This window comes from Topomyia yanbarensis, chromosome 1, assembly GCF_030247195.1.
Source record: "Topomyia yanbarensis strain Yona2022 chromosome 1, ASM3024719v1, whole genome shotgun sequence".
NCBI classification, from domain to species: Eukaryota; Metazoa; Arthropoda; class Insecta; order Diptera; family Culicidae; genus Topomyia; species Topomyia yanbarensis.
The window spans coordinates 70,666,216-70,683,404 of NC_080670.1; the positions used below are offsets into that span (position 1 = coordinate 70,666,216).

The 17,189-nt window shown below is 39.0% G+C and overlaps 1 protein-coding gene across 2 annotated transcripts in view; it reads left to right on the plus strand.

Annotated features, from left to right (window-relative positions):
* Positions 1-14,242, plus strand: part of LOC131677889 (abscission/NoCut checkpoint regulator) — a 58,475-nt gene extending 44,233 nt beyond the window's left edge. The window contains exons 3-4 of one of the 2 annotated variants that reach the window (XM_058957979.1): positions 12,018-12,815; positions 12,874-14,242. In XM_058957979.1, coding sequence (XP_058813962.1) covers positions 12,018-12,792 — 775 coding nt within the window. In that variant the 3' untranslated portion in view covers positions 12,793-12,815; positions 12,874-14,242. The other variant, XM_058957978.1, reaches the window with a different exon arrangement.
* Positions 14,243-17,189: the final 2,947 nt, after the last annotated feature.

The following is a 17,189-nucleotide window of genomic DNA, read 5'->3' on the forward strand; positions in this document are numbered from 1 at the left end:
GATGGGAAGGGTATATAGCAAATTGTAACATATGAAAATTGTAACATAGATAAAATTCATTTACACGCTCTTGAAAAAAGCTACATTTTCAATGTCACCGTGGTCGTGTCCTGTACACAACCCTTTAATTTTTTTTCATACATCCTCGTGCCACCTTAATGAATATCTTTAAATAAATTTAAAACAAAGTTTTAGTAAAATGTTACTTTTTATTAAAAAAGATGGATATTAAATATTCCATCGATGTGGTAGATGTATAATTGTTCAAAAGTTATCGATAATCCAATGCAGTCCTTTTTTAACAGGCAGCACAAGAGCATCAGTACAAGAGAGCGGCATAAGCTCCGAAATTAAATGTACGTCTTAAAGTCCGTAATCATCCTAGTGTCTCAACGTCCGAAATCTGTACTGTGTCATAGTCAGAGCTGCAAATTTTCACCAGGTTGTTTTGAACTTGAAGGAAGAACAAATCTCAAATCATGCCCTACTATGTTCAATTCGCAGCTATTCGTTTACATCATTCATTCAAACGGCCGAGCTACTCAATCATTTTCCATTCATTTTCGATTTCATTTACCCTGTGAATATCTCTGTACTGGGATATTGATTAGGTTTTTCAAGCAAAACTACTCTGAACATGCTTCTTACTGTTCATGTAGGCTTGTAAACGCAAATTATGTCAACATTTAACCTAAACTGGCCTCTACAGAGCAGATGACAACTTTGGTTGGTGAATGAAAAAGCATCAATTTGAAATGAAGACGTACGGTTTGGTTAGGGAAATCCCGCCAACTTGAAAGTGAATGATTAAGGGAGGCTTTGAATTTTGAATCATGGTTGGGTTTGATTGAGTTGAAAGTTGGCATTTGAAAATGAAAATTTGCACCACTGGTCATAGTATCCTGGATTATATACGCATATGATATTGGGATGTTATAACACAGAGGCACTGCGTCATAAATTTCAGGATTCAATGACGCCATATGCGTGCGCAACCTTTTTTATTAGGGCTAACAGCTCAAATACTTTCATTTTCGCGAAGCCTTTATTATCGGTTAGATTTTTGGTAGAGGTTTCGATACCAGAACAGTTATTTACATATTTTGACATTGAAAATGTCTTACTGCACTATCTGGGGCGGGGTGTCATTCTAAAATCTAAAATCAAACGATGTCACGTTTTTGCGTCACTATTTTGAACGCTAATAACTTTGTTATTTATGAACGGATTTCCGTCTGGTTATCACCAAACAATTCGGAATTAACTGAAATTATGTTTTATTGCTATAGTGTTTTTGTATTTCAATAGCACAGTATTGAAAAACTAATAAAAATGAAGAGATCTCGGAAAACGTGAAAACTCCCATACATAAGTCAATCTATCCCCGGCAGAGCCGACAATAGGGAGCACCTTAGTGACTCAAACGAACACAAGTTATATATAAATGTGCCGCGTGCCTTTTTGAATCAGTTGTTGCTCGTTTACCAGACAAATAACATCGTGCCTATAGCGTCTCGTACGGCAGATTTGAGCACCTAGCACACTACGCTTCTATGAATGACGTCATCCTCGACTATTTAAAGAATATCATTCCTCGAGCGAGTTCATTCACGTAAATAAAAATAAAGAAAGAAAAAGTAAGAGCGAGTTCATTCTCCCGTCGAATGTCAGGCCGTAAAGATCAGCAGTAGCAATCAGGCATGTTGACAATGCGCTGCGATGAGTGCTGCATTTGATCACTGCTACCGCTGGGGGTGGGGACTACGACAGGTCTAGGCATTCAGCGGTCAAGCGCTCGTGATGTCTCCTTTCCATGGCTCTGATTAGCTGTATTGATTTTGCCGATGGCGTCATCCTCGGATATATAACTTTCAGCATTGTTCGGGCGAGCTCATCACATTTGAACAGTCTCTCTAAAGAGTAAACTACAAACTTCAAAGCAACTCAAAGATGAAAAGAAGAATTCTATATCGCTTCATAAGTTTGTAATATGTATTATACTACGAAATATTAAATAAAGTAACTGGCTGATCTGAACAGGCGAGCTCATTCTCTGGTCGAACGTCGGAGCGGAGACGATAGCAGTAGCCGACAGATATATTTAAATTATGCAGTGCGCAGTGTACTGCTTTGCACACCACAACTTGAGAGTTACGGCACTCAGTGCTAGTTGAGAGCATGCCGTTGCGATGAATCTAGTACTGCGTTGCTTTTTGCGACACTAGAGTTTATAACCTGACAAAAAAACAAATCGAAGGTTCTCAAATTTGGAAAGCCGATTGTTTTGAGCTTCGTGGAACACCTTGAAGCTCGGTGTATTTACACAGGCACACTCTCGCTCATTTCGATTTTTTTAGGTACTCGTTTCGCATAAAAGATTAAAATTTGTGCGTATCGAAAATGTTGAGCCCTAGTTAGCTCGACGCATATCGTAACCGTACACATTGGGGACGTACACAAATGACGCAACTTTTTTCGGCGGATTTCAACCTCTCCCTCCCCCTTGTAGCATTTTGTCACAATATTCCAACTCGTCACAAATTTGCTACACCCCTCTACCCCCTAAAGTGCTACGTCATTTATACATGGTCCCTGGCACCGTACTGGCTGTTGTTTAAAACGGTATGCATTGATCGAAATGGAAACACGAAAATCGAAGCGTGGCTAAAATATTCGCTAATTTTAAGTCATTTATTCTGGTTGCAGTTGAAAATCGATGAATTGATTTACGCTTTTCGTTTTTTCCCTATTTGCAGAGTAGGCAACTAAAGTGCATCTTGTGTACATGTTAAAGAATCAACTTGCGCATCATCTACACCAGTTGCGCTTCAGTTCCGCACGCTGAAAATAGGAAAAAATCGAATGGCGCAAGTTCACTATTTCGATTTTCAACTGCAACCAGAATAAATAAAAATAGAAATATATTGTAATTTAACTCGAAGTTGAACCTTAGGGGCCATGCATAAATGACGTAACATTTTGGGGGGTAGGGAGGGAATACCAAATTTGTGACGAAGTGTGACGAGCGGGTGGGATGGGATAGGATTCGTGAGCGTTACCGTGAGCGAACACCAGGATGAATGAAAATTGGAAGTTTCATCGATTCTTCCCAGCAGAATCGCTACAAAGTTGTGCGAGGTAGCATTAAGTTTAAAACCCATTGTTTATAGAAAACAATTTAATGATCCTCCATTCCCAAACAAAATGAATTTAAATTCAAACAAGTTACTTTTGATGCGGTTTTTCATGAGGTAAATTTTACGATTCGCGGAATTACAAGTTCACACAAATACGAAAAAATTTTGTATGCGGATTTAACTTGCTACATTAATTAGCTAATGTTGCCAGGCCCGATGAGAGGGGGAGGCAGCCACGGCAATTGCCCCGGGGCCCGGGTTGTATTTGGGGGCCCGCGGTTTGACCCGGAAGAAGGAGTGAAGACCCGTTTTTATCAGCCCTTTGGCGAATTTTAAGCTGATAAAATAGGGACATTGATAAAATCGGGACACATTTTTTAATAAACCGAAGTTCTTAAAATATTTAGTTCTTAGATATAGCCTCGTAACCTTTTCTGATTATTTTCTTTAAGTTCCCCCTTAACGGGGTCTGACAGCGCAAAATTTAAAAAAAATGACATTTTTATTTTTGCATTTTTCGGATCTCAAGATAAGAAATATATGCCCAAGAAAGGATTTACTCGAATTCAACTTGGTTCGTCTGCTAGAGCCCATAAAACTACCAATTATCAATTTTCATATGAAGCTGATAAAATCGGGACAAAAAGCTGATAAAATCGTGGGTAGATAAAATCGTGGGCTGTTAAAGTTGGGTGCTGATAAAATTGGGTCTCCACTGCAGTAATTTCTTTATAATCATTCGCTTTATTAAATTGTTATATGATCGAAGTATAAAAATGCAAACTTTATTTGATAGTTGACATTTGTTAAACAACACGTTTTTGAAGGATTTGCCTACTTTGTGTTCAAGTTAAAAAACGAGCTTTATTGCTTGAATTGATGGAATACACTACAAAATATTGAGAAGCTAATTCAAAGTATTTTCGAAGAAAGCAATAGAGCGTCAAACAAAAATGCGAGCGTACGGATCCGTCCTCTTCTACGTTCGCTTCTTTGCTGGTGGTGCCGGTTGTTGGCTTAGAGACACTGGTCGTGATTGTTTTTGAGTGAATATTTGTTCGTGTCAGATCCATAGATATTGGTTTTGTAGCCGTCTGTGGTTTGGCATAAGACAACGGTGTGCTGTTTTTGGTTATAATAGGTGGGCTGTTCTTAGCAGGTTTTGCACAAAATTTTCCGTGGTGCAGTGTCTTTTTGTAGAATTCGCGCATAGGAAGCTACCATGGTTGTATAACCAGTATCGTCCCATTTTCGGTCGATCCGCATGACATGGTTACGTATGAAAAAGTTGGATTTTGCCGTGCATCTATAGCGGAACGATTTTTAGTTTCTACTCTGGGCGAGATGAGAAGGTAGACTGACCTTAATTAACCGGTGATTAAATGGATAATTGTTGTATTTTTATAGCACGTTCAAGGAATTTTCTTCTAAAAGTGCATTGTGAGAAAAAACGGTGATTTTGGGCCTCGCCCAAGTAACCACGAAGCATTACGTAATGGCTTTAGATATGTTCTAAATTTTCATGCAAAATATATGCTTTACAGCTTCATAGTTCAATAGAGATGATTAAAGCACACTTAGTGTGCCAGAATAGAGCTAGTTCAGAAGCATCTTAATGGCTGTCAATGTTAATATAGAGCCGTTTAAAAATAACTTTTCCTTCTTTATCGATGCAGCAAAAGAAAATATAAACTTTCGATAATACACTCACCCTTTCGCTCTTCTTTCGTTTGATGTGCCGACTATTTAAATTGACGATTTAGTGCCTATATAAATGGGGTTCAATCCCCAGTCGAAAAGCTCGTCTCAATGTTGTATACGTGTTTGATCACTGATCTGTGCGAAGATTTACTTGTATATTCGGTTTATTCCAAACTCTACCTAGACGTTTAATTGAATTTTTTTCGAAGAATCATGCATAATTTCTATTTTGATTTTACGTTATATACGTATTTTTAACAGACACAAAATGAGAGTGAACGGAGATCTTGATAAAATAGTGCAGTGACGCCAATCGTAGTCCAATTATAAATGTCTAGTTTAAACATTAATTACAACGAGTGGGTCTAACAGCCCTATTGATAAATGATAGTGTGTCAGCTAGATTGTTTAGCATGAACAAAACGACAACAGAACACACAAAAATTCTCGTTTCCTTGAAAAAGGTCCAAAAAGGATCGAAACGTTGGAGAAAGAGCAACGAGCACTTAGAGTTTTCTATAAAAGTTTCGTAGCATTTATCTTCAAAAGCTTTTTAGTGCGATGTGTATGTTCTGTATGTCGATATAGTGCTAGATTTAATGCTTCAAATTTTAAGTGCATTGAAGCATTAAAAATACTTGTATACGGCTAGTTAGCAATAGGAATGCTAACTTAAAGTCAATCTAGAGCTTTAAATTAGTGCTTATGGTTACTTGGGTGATCGAACGCGTATACCAAATTGAGACGAGGTTTTCGACTACGGATGGAATCCCATCCCAGGCACTAATTCGTTAATTTAATCAGTCGGCATGTCAAACAAAAGAAAGAAAAGAAAAGAAGAAGGGTGGATACGTTATCGAAAGGGAATTTTTTCTTTTGCTGTGTCGATAAAGAAGCGAAATTATTTAAAAAAACACAGCTCTATTTTAACATTGCTGATAGCCATTATGGTGCTTCTGAATTAGCTCTATTCTGGCACATTCTTTCGTCTTTTTCGACACTAAGTGTGCTTTAATGAGCTTTATAGAATTTTGAAGCCGCAAAGAATATGTTTTGTATGCGAATATAGAACATATCTAAAGCCATTAAATAATGCTTCGTGGTCTCTTGGATATATTCCTTACCACTAAGCTTACCGCTTCCCCAATTCTTCCCATCAGGAAAATCATGAAAAGACGAATCATGGCAAGGCACAAATCTCCGATCAACATGGGGAACGTGCTATTTGAGCTAGAGGCTACTGATTTCTGTTTCCTGAGCACCCGCAAATTGAAAAACTCGTAGCTAACAGGAACAGGAAGCTGTCGAAATTCACCTGTCTGGCACGCTATCTGTGGATGTGGCAATATGAGTCAACCAAAGACTATTAGAAACTACGGACTCACGAGTTTCTCATGGCTGAAGAGGTACTAACTCATACTGAACTAAGGTTGTAAAGGGCCCGGCAGTAATACAAGCCTTGGGGCCCATCGCGGCTGTCGACGGCCCTGAATGTTGCTAACTAGTAGACTTAGTTTGGAACTAGGGGCAGATCACTCTAGAAATGTATAACAAATTTGCATCAAATTAGAAAAAATGCATTTAATTTTTATTTTTGCATCAACTTTGCACTCCCTCGCAGAAAATTTTGTTTAACAAACGTCCTACGCTGATTCACTTTGTTCGACGTTTTGTTGAATGCAGGGCTGATTTTTTGTAGGGTTTTGATGTCTTACGCGCAACGCAAAATACATTGCACGCAACGCAAAATACATTACGAATTTCTATTTTGATGGAAAGAAATGCATTTAATTTAGCTGATTTTAAAAAATGCATCACAAGTGATGTGCCACTAGGTTTGGAAGCTGAATTAAATTTTCACTTCGGATTCAACCAAACAAAATTTAGTAATTTAGATGAACGTATGGTTCTTAGAATCATTGGCAGCTGCACGATTGTAAACTGAGATAACTTGTCTTTATGCTCCCCTTGACATATAAAATTCGAAACGAAACTAACACTATATTTGTCATGAAATGGGCTTATTTTGCACGCAATTTGCTGTTATAATGAAAATGTTGATAAAAATCGACAAACATTTTGAAAGGACATGTATTAAGGGACCATTCATAAACCACGTAGATCGAAATTTCAGATTTTTTGAACCCCCCTCCCTCCTAGTAGACTTTTACCGACACCCCCCTCCCCAAAAGTCGTAAACTTTTAGATTTTTTTTTATTTGTGGAAAATGTGAAATTAGCAAAAAGCACATTATAATGTTCAAATAAAAATCAAACGTGAGGTGTTGAGAATTATTTCAAGTTTTTTAAATATTAAGGGCAAAAACAAATATCGATCAATAATGCTTTTCACACTGGTTTTTTGTCTTCGACTGCTCAAATCAATTAGTACCAATTCTAGGGCATTTTAAATCAAAATATTTGTCCCCGAAATACAAAACTTGTATTTCGAGTACTATAAATTACTTACGACTTTGACGAATTTCGCGCCAAATCGTACTCGGAGTTGGCAGCACCCCTTCAGATTTTAATGAAACTTTCTGTACACGGTCAAATAAAACAACCTCCAGAATAAGTTCTTTTAACTTACTTTTGAGTTGTGCGTCGCTTTCGCACTTATTAGTGTTGTCAAAAATAAAGCGAGAGATTCGACTCAGTCGAGATCTTCCGTGGAGGAAGGTACTTTTGAGTTGTTTGGGGTATACTCAAAATTAGGTAAATTCAACTTAAATTTGAGTACAAAAAACCTATCAATGAGTTGTAATTTTTGCCGTGGTTAAATGGAAACTACCTCCAACACCTAATTTTATCTTCCTCCACGATACCCCGAGATTGAGTCAAAAGAACTCAATTTCAGGTAGTTTTTCGTTTGCGTGTACATGAAGACTTTGTCACAAAAAGCCACTTTGCATACTTTGTTTTCCCAAAAATGATCTAGACTGTCTTTTGAAACGGGCCAAACTTTTTTTTACCATTTTTTTCAATTAGCTATAGAGTGATTTTCGCAAAATTAGTCAAATTTTCAAATAAAAATATTGAAAAAATTCTTCATTGAATCCTGCACTAAAAAAATCAATTTTAAAAATTTAAAGTCGATTTACAAAAAAAAACCCATTTTTGATCTGGATGAAATTTTGTTCCAAGATAGATAATCATGTTCCCTACCAACTGTCAAAAATAAAAATACACTGAAAAAAATCAGTTTGGACAATGAAAAGTTTTTTCAAATAACTTTTTTCCTTGAAAGTGCCCAACTTGAATTTTTCTATATTTTTTAAATGTGAAAATTTTTAAAATTTCAGTCTACACCATCGGAGAGTTGCCCGGTGGCATAATTTCTCCCGAGATCCAATTTGTGGTTCTAGCTAATGGCGCTACTTTTTTGGTCTCTTCGCCACTTCCTTTGCACCTCGAAGAATATGCCCAAAACAACTGTTGACAGCGTCCCAGATATGCTCGTCCTGGCACATCTCTTCGACGATATTGTCTTCTGTCACACCAGACATACCCCTTCGGTATTCTTCGAACCTATGGCATACGAAGACCACGTGTTTCAGTGTCTTGCACGTGCACACACTCTGGGAAAAGGGGTAACGAAGCGTATCCAAACCGATCCAGGTACTTTCGGAAGCATCCACGCCCGGCCAGAAACTGCGTCAAATGAAAGTTCATTTCTCCATGCTATGTACCCAAGCAGACACATTTAGGATGAGTCGGTGGTTCCACTTTCATTTCCCCGCATTGTCCCACTATTGCTGTCACTTAGCCAACGAATCCGCTCAGACCAATCATCTTGCATTACGTGCATTTCTCCACTGGTAGCATTCCACGCCCCCAGCCAGGGGGTTGTACATGGGAATCATCCAGGCAATTACGCATACCGCCTGTTACGATATCGTTCTGTACGCACTCGCGACACGAACAGCCATTAGGCGAAAAGTGCTTGTCCACTTCGTTCGGTTCCGCTTTGAGTTCAGCACAGCAATCCAGGCCGGTACATCATACCTCAGTATTGTGGATGAGACACCCGCCAGGAGATGTATCGTGTTGCCTCTTGGTCCTCCGTTATTCGGCATTGTCCTTGCTAAATCGTTAGTTGTCCTTGCAGCCTTCTCACATACATAGTCGACATGACTGTTGTAATTTAACCGATCGTCAACCATCACACCCAAGTTCTTCAGCGTACGCATCGATGGGATGGTTTGTCCCCCGACGCTGCTATCGACACGCTGGATTTTTTTACGATTGCTAACCAGCATTACCTCGGTCTTGTGGTAAGCCAGCTGCAACTTGACGTCAGGCCACAGAGAACAGACATCCATGATCGAACATGTATGTTATTAAAATTTGTGTTAAATTTTGAATTAATATGCGTTAAAGCACTAGGGCCGCCACACCAACTAATCCCAACTATCCGTCGAATCCATTCCGCAACCGGTTCGAAATCCTCAATAGATTCAGTATGGAATCTGGCTAAAAAATCCAGAGTGAATCCACTCAGAAGTCCGAACCGGTTTCGGAATGGTTTGATTTGGTAGAGGTATAATCGCTGTCAATTCAGTCGAACTCAGCCACTAAAAACATGACGACAGTAGCGTACCTGGGGGAGATATTCCAACTACCTTCGAGAATTTTTACACAAGTTGAATGCTAAAGATGGACGTCTTTCTCTGTGGTCAGGCATTCAGGTTTCCACGATGTCTATTGTCTCCTCCACCTCCTCAAGGGTCTCACCGGTTATCGGCAGGACATCATCTGCAAAGCCGACGATCTCAACTTTCTTGGGCAGTTCCACTCCGTTATACAGTATATTCCAGAGCGTTGGGCCGAGTATGGAGCCCTGAGGTACTCCCGCCGTGACCCTAATCGACCTCTGCCCCATGTTCGTTTCGTAGACCAGTATTCTGTTCTGGAATTAACTTTTCAGAACCTTCTACAGGTTGTGCGGAACCTGCATTCTGTGCAGCACTACCCCTGCTGGCAATGGCTAACGCGTTCTTCATATCTATCGTTACCACGGCGCAGTAGTCCTTTCTCTTTTGCTTCATTGCTTCATTCTTCGCACTTGCGATGACTATGCAGATAGCGTCCTCCGTTGATATCCCTTTCCGGAACCCGAACTGCCTCTGCGTTAGTCCGTTCTCACTATCAGCATAGGTCGTCGGCCTGTTGAGGATGACCCTTTCCCAGTGTTTCAAATAAACCACGCATTTCACACCAAGGGGCCTGTTTCCAAAGGAGCGGTGGAAACCAATCATTGTTATGCACGTTTCTGGGAGTGAGTAAAAAAATCAAAGCAATCCAAGTTGGTTTTGACTCTTAGGTTTTCACTCCTGGTTTTGGCTCCTCTTGTCCACTCCGGTTTGTGATTCTTGTTCTGGCGCCGCCTGTAGACCGAATTTAATTTCAAGCTTTGCTAGTTGGGCTTCAAGATTTGTATGTTTAATTTCCCAATTATCCCAGCAGATTGTACAGGGTGCGCCAGCTGGATGTATCCTTTTTCAACAATTAACAACTCCGCCATTTTTAGCCTTTTTCACAAGTGAACAAGTTTTTTTAGGATATTTTATCCCATTTATTATAAACTAGGTTTAGAATACAACGTCGGTTAAATGACCACCCCCATTTGATACACAAAAAGTAGCTCTTTTGCATTTTGCATGACATTGGATAGCGTTTCGGGCTTAATCGCCGCAATTTCAGCTCGTATATTAGCTTTGAGTTCGTCAAGATGCAGGTTAGCTAGAATACACTTTACTTTTCAAATAACCCCACAGAAAAGTCTGGCGCCGTTAAATCCGGGGAACGAGGAGGGCATTCCAAATCACCATTTTTGAGACAACGCGTCCTGGGAATTTGCTCTGTAAGAACTTGATTGCGGTGTGGTAAGGTGCCCTGTCTTGTTGAAAATAGAAGTTTTTCAGACCTTCTTCAAGCATTTCTGGATAGACAAAGTGCGCTTAAATCGCACAGTAGCGTGCGTTGTCGATGGTCTCTCCCTCTTTGAAAAAATAAGGACCGATGATTGTTTTGGAGCACATTCCGTCCCAAACAGTTTCTGCTGAAGTGATGAACTCCAAAAGTTCAAATGCATAGTGGAAGGATGCAAAACAGGTTTACTATTTATTACTGTAATGGCCTAAGCCTAGCCTAGTACGCTAACCATTGAATGCTGGTCTTTGAGGTCTCTCGAAATTTGAAATAGGACCTGGGCCCAGGGGCAGATCATTCTAGGAATGTATAACAAATTTGCATCAACTTAGAAAAAATGCATTTAATTTCCTTTTTTGCATCAACTTTGCACTCCGTCGCAGAAATGATTTTGTAGGGTTTTGACGTCTTACACGCAACGCAAAATACATTGCACGCAACGCAAAATGCATTACAAATTTCTATTTTGATGGAAAGAAATGCATTTAATTTCGCTGATTTTTAAAAATGCATCACAAGTGATCTGCTCGATCTGCCCCTAGACCTGGGCTGTCAGCACCTACCCAGTTAAGCTCAGCCGGAAATGAACCGGAATTCTGGCTGGTTTCAGTTCGTATTCCGGCTCCAGTGACACAACCGATTCTAGTTAGAATCGGTTGTTGCACTGGAGCCGGAATACGAACTGGAACCAGCCAGAATTTCAGTTCATTTCCGGCTGAACTTTACTGGGTAGTGCTTCCACAAAAATGTCCAATGCAATTCCGCCGACCATTGGTGTAGTGGGCTGGTTGTCGCTGTGTGTACTCCACTGCTCAAGCGTCAAAATCTCCCCCTATAACCACCGGCGTTCGCCCGACTAACCAATAGGTTAGTGCGTCCAGCATCCGGTTAATATTTAAAATATTTCACCGAAAATCACCAAACAAATCTAACTTCACTGAGATATTAGTTTCTAAATTGGCTGACTACACAGCTGTTGGGAAATTACTGAGTCTAATTGAGTGTGATAGCTTCCGTAATTAAAAGCCTGTGAAAGGTCCACTAATACCATTATCGTGCCCTTTCATTTTCTTCGGCATTGTTATGGTTTTCAATGTCGTGAAATGACTTACAATTATGAAAACAGATGAGAATATAGCCCTGGATGTAGATGTGACAATAATAATTATTGAGTATAAGAAAATAAAATTTAATTTAAGCATTTACCCCAGAATCCACATTACAACAAATTTTCTTTTATTTTCTCTAGCGATTCTTCTGTTCTGGATGCTCCTATTGAATCGAAGTCCAGTACAATAATATCAGCAACTGTACATGCAAAACCGCTTGTTAACTCGATAGTAGACGCGGATGGCCATATTCGCAAGAGACTAGCTTCATTGAAACAAAATGCACACGAAACCAAGCAAGCGTCAACTTCTTCAGAAACAACAGTGAGTGATATAGAAAAACGACTTGCCGCGTTAAGAGGAGTAAAACATATAGATTACACCGAATCTAACAGAACTTTTTTCATGCAAAGAGATAACAGAAATCAAGAGGAAAAAACAATGGATTTATTGAAGCAGTTTACAGAGGAACATCACATGTACAATGCCATTAGCAACTATCGATTGGCTGCGATCGATGATATTGAAAAGCGTTTGTCTGCACTGAAAGACGAGCCAAATGTTAGAGTTCACCAAACGTCTTCGGGCGTAACCCAAGAAGAAGAAAACGAAGAAAAGGCGGCTGAGGAGTTGGCTAAACAATTTTTGGAAGAAGCAGCGATCGAGTCCAAAAAGCATGTAGGAAATTGTGATGGTGTGCTGAATAGCCTGGATATTCCCGATCCAATAGATCCGTCCGAACTGAAAGAACTACCGTGGTGTATAATTTGTAACGAAAATGCTGTTATACGATGTATCAGCTGCGGTGGCGACTTGTTCTGTCATAGTTGCTTCAGAGAGTGTCATGATGACGATGATGATTATAGAACACACCAAACAAAGCTATTTAAATTCGTTCAGAATGAAAATTTTTAGTCAAATTTTTGTTCATGTTCAATGTAAATTTTATTTGCTTTGCTTTATGATCACAATAAATGTAAATATTATCATTTGTAGACTCACGGACTTCATGGACATGCAGTGCAAATACTCAGTCATTCATAAAAATCCATATTAAGATATTTGACGTTTAAGCCGAATTTACACCTATCCGATCCGTTTCAGTGCCGGTTCAGTTCCGTGCACGGACGCCAATATTCTTTCATACAAATCAAATGCAAGCGTTCACACTTATCCGGCACGGCGCCGTCCGGGACAAGTGTGAATGCTTGCATTTGAAAACTATCTATATAGTTTTGGGCGGTATTGTTTAAGCCTTCTAATGTTCTGCCCTTCACCAGGATACCGAAATCGTCAGCATACTGAACTAGAATAACATCGTCATCATCTATGTTATGCAGACATAGGGTGTAAATGTTAAACAGCGTCGGTGAGAGGATATCACCTTGAGGTAACCCATTGTTGATGGTTCTCGAGATAGTCGTTTCGCGTATTTGTAGGCTTAATCGTCTGTTCTGCAGAAAGCTCGCTATCCAAGTGGTTAGTTCCGCTGGGACGTTCAGCTCGACGAGCGTGTTCTCCGGTAGGTTTGGTTTAACTGCGTTAAATGCGTTGCTCAAATCAACACATTAGAGCTACTTTCATGCTTTGTCGTTTGAAGCTTTTTACTGCGTTCATCACAAAAGCCAGACCTGTGTTGGTAGAAAGACCTTTTCTGAAACCAAAAGATGTTGTTGGTAGAATGTTCTTTTCGTCCATAAATGTCTCTAATCTCTCTAGAATTGCTGTGTGGATAACTTTTGTTATTGTAGGCACCAGGCTGATGGGCCTCTTTCCCGATGGGCTTGTTATGTTATTGGCACTATCCACGGTTGTGGATCGTGTCGACCAAAGTGCTCGTCTAGGAAAGCCTCTGCAGCTTCTTTATCATCGTTCATTACGTTGTTTTCCTTCTTTTTAATCCGTTTTCCTGTCAGTCTTCCAACTTTCTCCCACAGCTCCTTGGAACTAGCGAAGGGGTTTATCTCGTTTGGAAATTCATTTATTTTATTTTTTATTTCTTCTCTCTTCAACCTTTGAAAGGCAGCAGCTCTCTTCTTGAATTCTATTAGATTTGTTTGGCTCGATATTCTAATAAATTGCCTTCTCGCTTCTGTTTTCTTTAACCAAGCGTCTTCCACCTGCTCATTCCACCAGTGTTTAGGTATTTTAGTCAAATTTTTGTTCATGTTCAATGTAAATTTTATTTGCTTTGCTTTATGATCACAATAACTGTAAATATTTTCATTTGTAGACTCACGGACTTCATGGACATGCAGTGCAAATACTCAGTCATTCAAAAATCCATATTGAGATATTTGACGTTTAAGCCGAATTTACACCTATCCGATCCGTTTCAGTGCCGGTTCAGTTCCGTGCACGGACGCCAATATTCTTTCATACAAATCAAATGCAAGCGTTCACACTTGTCCGGCACGGCGCCGTCCCGGACAAGTGTGAATGCTTGCATTTGAAGTGTATGAAAGAATTTTGGCGTCCGTGCACGGAACTGAACCGGCACTGAAACGGATCGGATAGGTGTAAATTCTGCTTTAAAGTACGCATACGGAGACCTCGTATGGTTGTATACCATTCCCCCGAAAGCCATTTCCCAGAAAGCCATTCCCCAGAATTCCCTTCCCCAGAATGTACCATTCCCCAGAAAGACATTTCCCAGAATGTACCAAACCCTAGAAAACCATTATCCAGAATGCCCCATTCCCCCGAAAGTCATTCCCCAGAATGCCCCATTCCCCAGAAAAGTTATAGTTTTTATTCATTATTTGTGGTTAAGCCAAAGGTTTACGCATACCTAATTAAAAGAACTTATGCGGTGTTAAGCTGCTGAGGATGTGCCGTCGAAAGCGGCGGCTTCTCGCAAGCAAACCTGTTATCCTCTCGTATAGCCGGTTTACTCGAACATAGGACTTGGTTCCTTCTTTCAAACATGAGCAGTTCTTTGAATTTGTACGCCAAGCAACTCTTGCACGCAAACTTGTGATTTTTTCGTCTGCCCGGTTTATTCAAACATATATGTTGATTCCTTCTTTGGAGCTTTGTTTGAATCCATATTAAAATCGAAATGAATGCATATTTTGACAAATGGTTTCGTGGGTTTTTAGAGCATTTCCATATCAACATTTGAATAGGGCTAATAAGATTTGTAAACAAACTTTTGTTTTGCTGATTTCTCCTAATTTGGTATCATTTCAACACAGAAAACATTTGAAATTGATTCTACCAAGGATAAAGATGTTGATTCATGTGTATTTTTTATGAAATTCAACTCGGTAGCGGAATAATGAGCGAAATAAGTTTGTTTACAAAAGTCTCATTAGCCCTTTTGAAGAATTACTATTGATTTATCTTTCTTTTGTATTGGGAATGTTTCGTGCGCAAATGTACGATTCACCCGATTGCTCGATTTACTCAAATAGGTTAGACTAAATACATTTGAAAGTATTTTCATACCTTACGCCAAATGGTACTTATACCACAGAGTTACAGACATAATACTCGACAACAATTATTCGTCAATGTTAGCGATCATTTTGAATTGAATATATTATTAGTTGAGGGCAGGGTTGCCAAAATTAAATCTGTATTTTTGTCCTAAAAAATCTTTTCATCTGTATTTACTCTTCGCAAAATCTGTGTCGATATCTGTATCGAATCTGTTGAGTCGTTTAACCTTTTGCTGGATAATCTATCGAAGTTATTAATTCTTGTGATTTAAATCAGTCAAGCAAGGACCTGTTTACATTTTTATAAAAAACACTACAAGTCGTTCTGATATTTTACATCCAGAAACTTGAACTTTAGCAATGTGCGCAATTGAAAAATAATTTTCTTCTTCATTTAATGACTTTTGTTGATATATAATGTTATATACATTAAGTCGACCAATGCAGCTGTCGAATTCTCGGAAAAATTGAGAATTAACAAAGACACAGAGCATTACAATTACGGCCAATTTCTTCACTGAATGAAAACCAGTTTTCAGGTTGCTGGTGACCAATTTTCCGAAAATTGTTTCATTCATTTGAAGAAATTGGCCGTTAACGTTTCTGGAAGTAGACTTCAGCCAGACGTTTGCTGGGTGCTAACCTGAGTGTATTACAAACTTTTGTCTTCAGAGTGAGCGACCAATCTTAAAAGTGAAGATATATTTTAATATAGTGGGCTAAGCTGAGAGAGACAGAGAGGAAGCATTACTGAAACTGAAAAAATATGTCTAAAAACAGTATTTGTAACATCACTTCTCAAAAATCTGTGTATCTGTACATACACGGAAAAATCTGTATATCTGTACATACAGATTCTTGGTCTGAAAATGACTGAAAAATCTGTATAAATACAGATTATTCTGTATTTTTGGCAACCCTGGTTGAGGGTTGACTAATTTGTAAATGAATGGTTGGAACCGCGTATTGGCTCTCAAACGTGAAACTTTTTCGCTCGATGCGCCAACTGGATTTCATTTTCGGTACTAGTCAAATGATGATGAAAACATTTTCTTGCATTGATACGAATTATTGAGATCCAGAATTATTTTTGTATTGTTGAGGTTAGGTTGGGTGTTTTAGATATGGAAAATGTTTATCTAGAAATTGGACTTATCAGTGGATAACCTCGACTACCAACAACTACACTCTTCAATCCAGTGATTTTTGCCCACCTTCGCGTTTTCTAGCGAAATTTCAATCTCTGAATTTCATTTTAGTATAAATTGAAACCGGAAGAACAAATGTGAGTGAAGTAACAAGAAATTCACCATCTGGATATTTTTCAGAGGTAGGAAACATATTTTCTTCACCAATATTACTTTTCATTAGAAGAAATAACGTTTAATTATAATATTGATTGAATTTAAAAAATTTAGAATTTACTTTCCAATGCGTTTTGACAGATGAAAATAAAAACATCATCATTGAACTTCCGTGCCCTCTGGCGGTCGACATCTAGCGTTAGATCAGCTAGTGTTTTGGCCGAATTGGTGCAATGATATTTTGCGAGGAGCCGCCGCTTTCGACGGCTTATCCGTACCAGCTTAACATCGTGCATCATGCATCAGTTCCTTGACTTAGGTAATATACAAAGTATTTGTTTCGCCACACAACCTTACTTACATAACACTGTTACATTCTTTTGGATCCTAGGAAGGGGGCTACCGCTTTCTATGGTTGTTGTTAAATGGCACTGAAAAACACCTGTGCTGAATTTTGCGATTTGTCCTATATGTATGTTTATATCATTAAAAGAAAAGTAAAAATATTGCTATTATCTAATGCTGCTACCAGTGCACTTTTCGAGAGGAGCAATATGGCCAACAT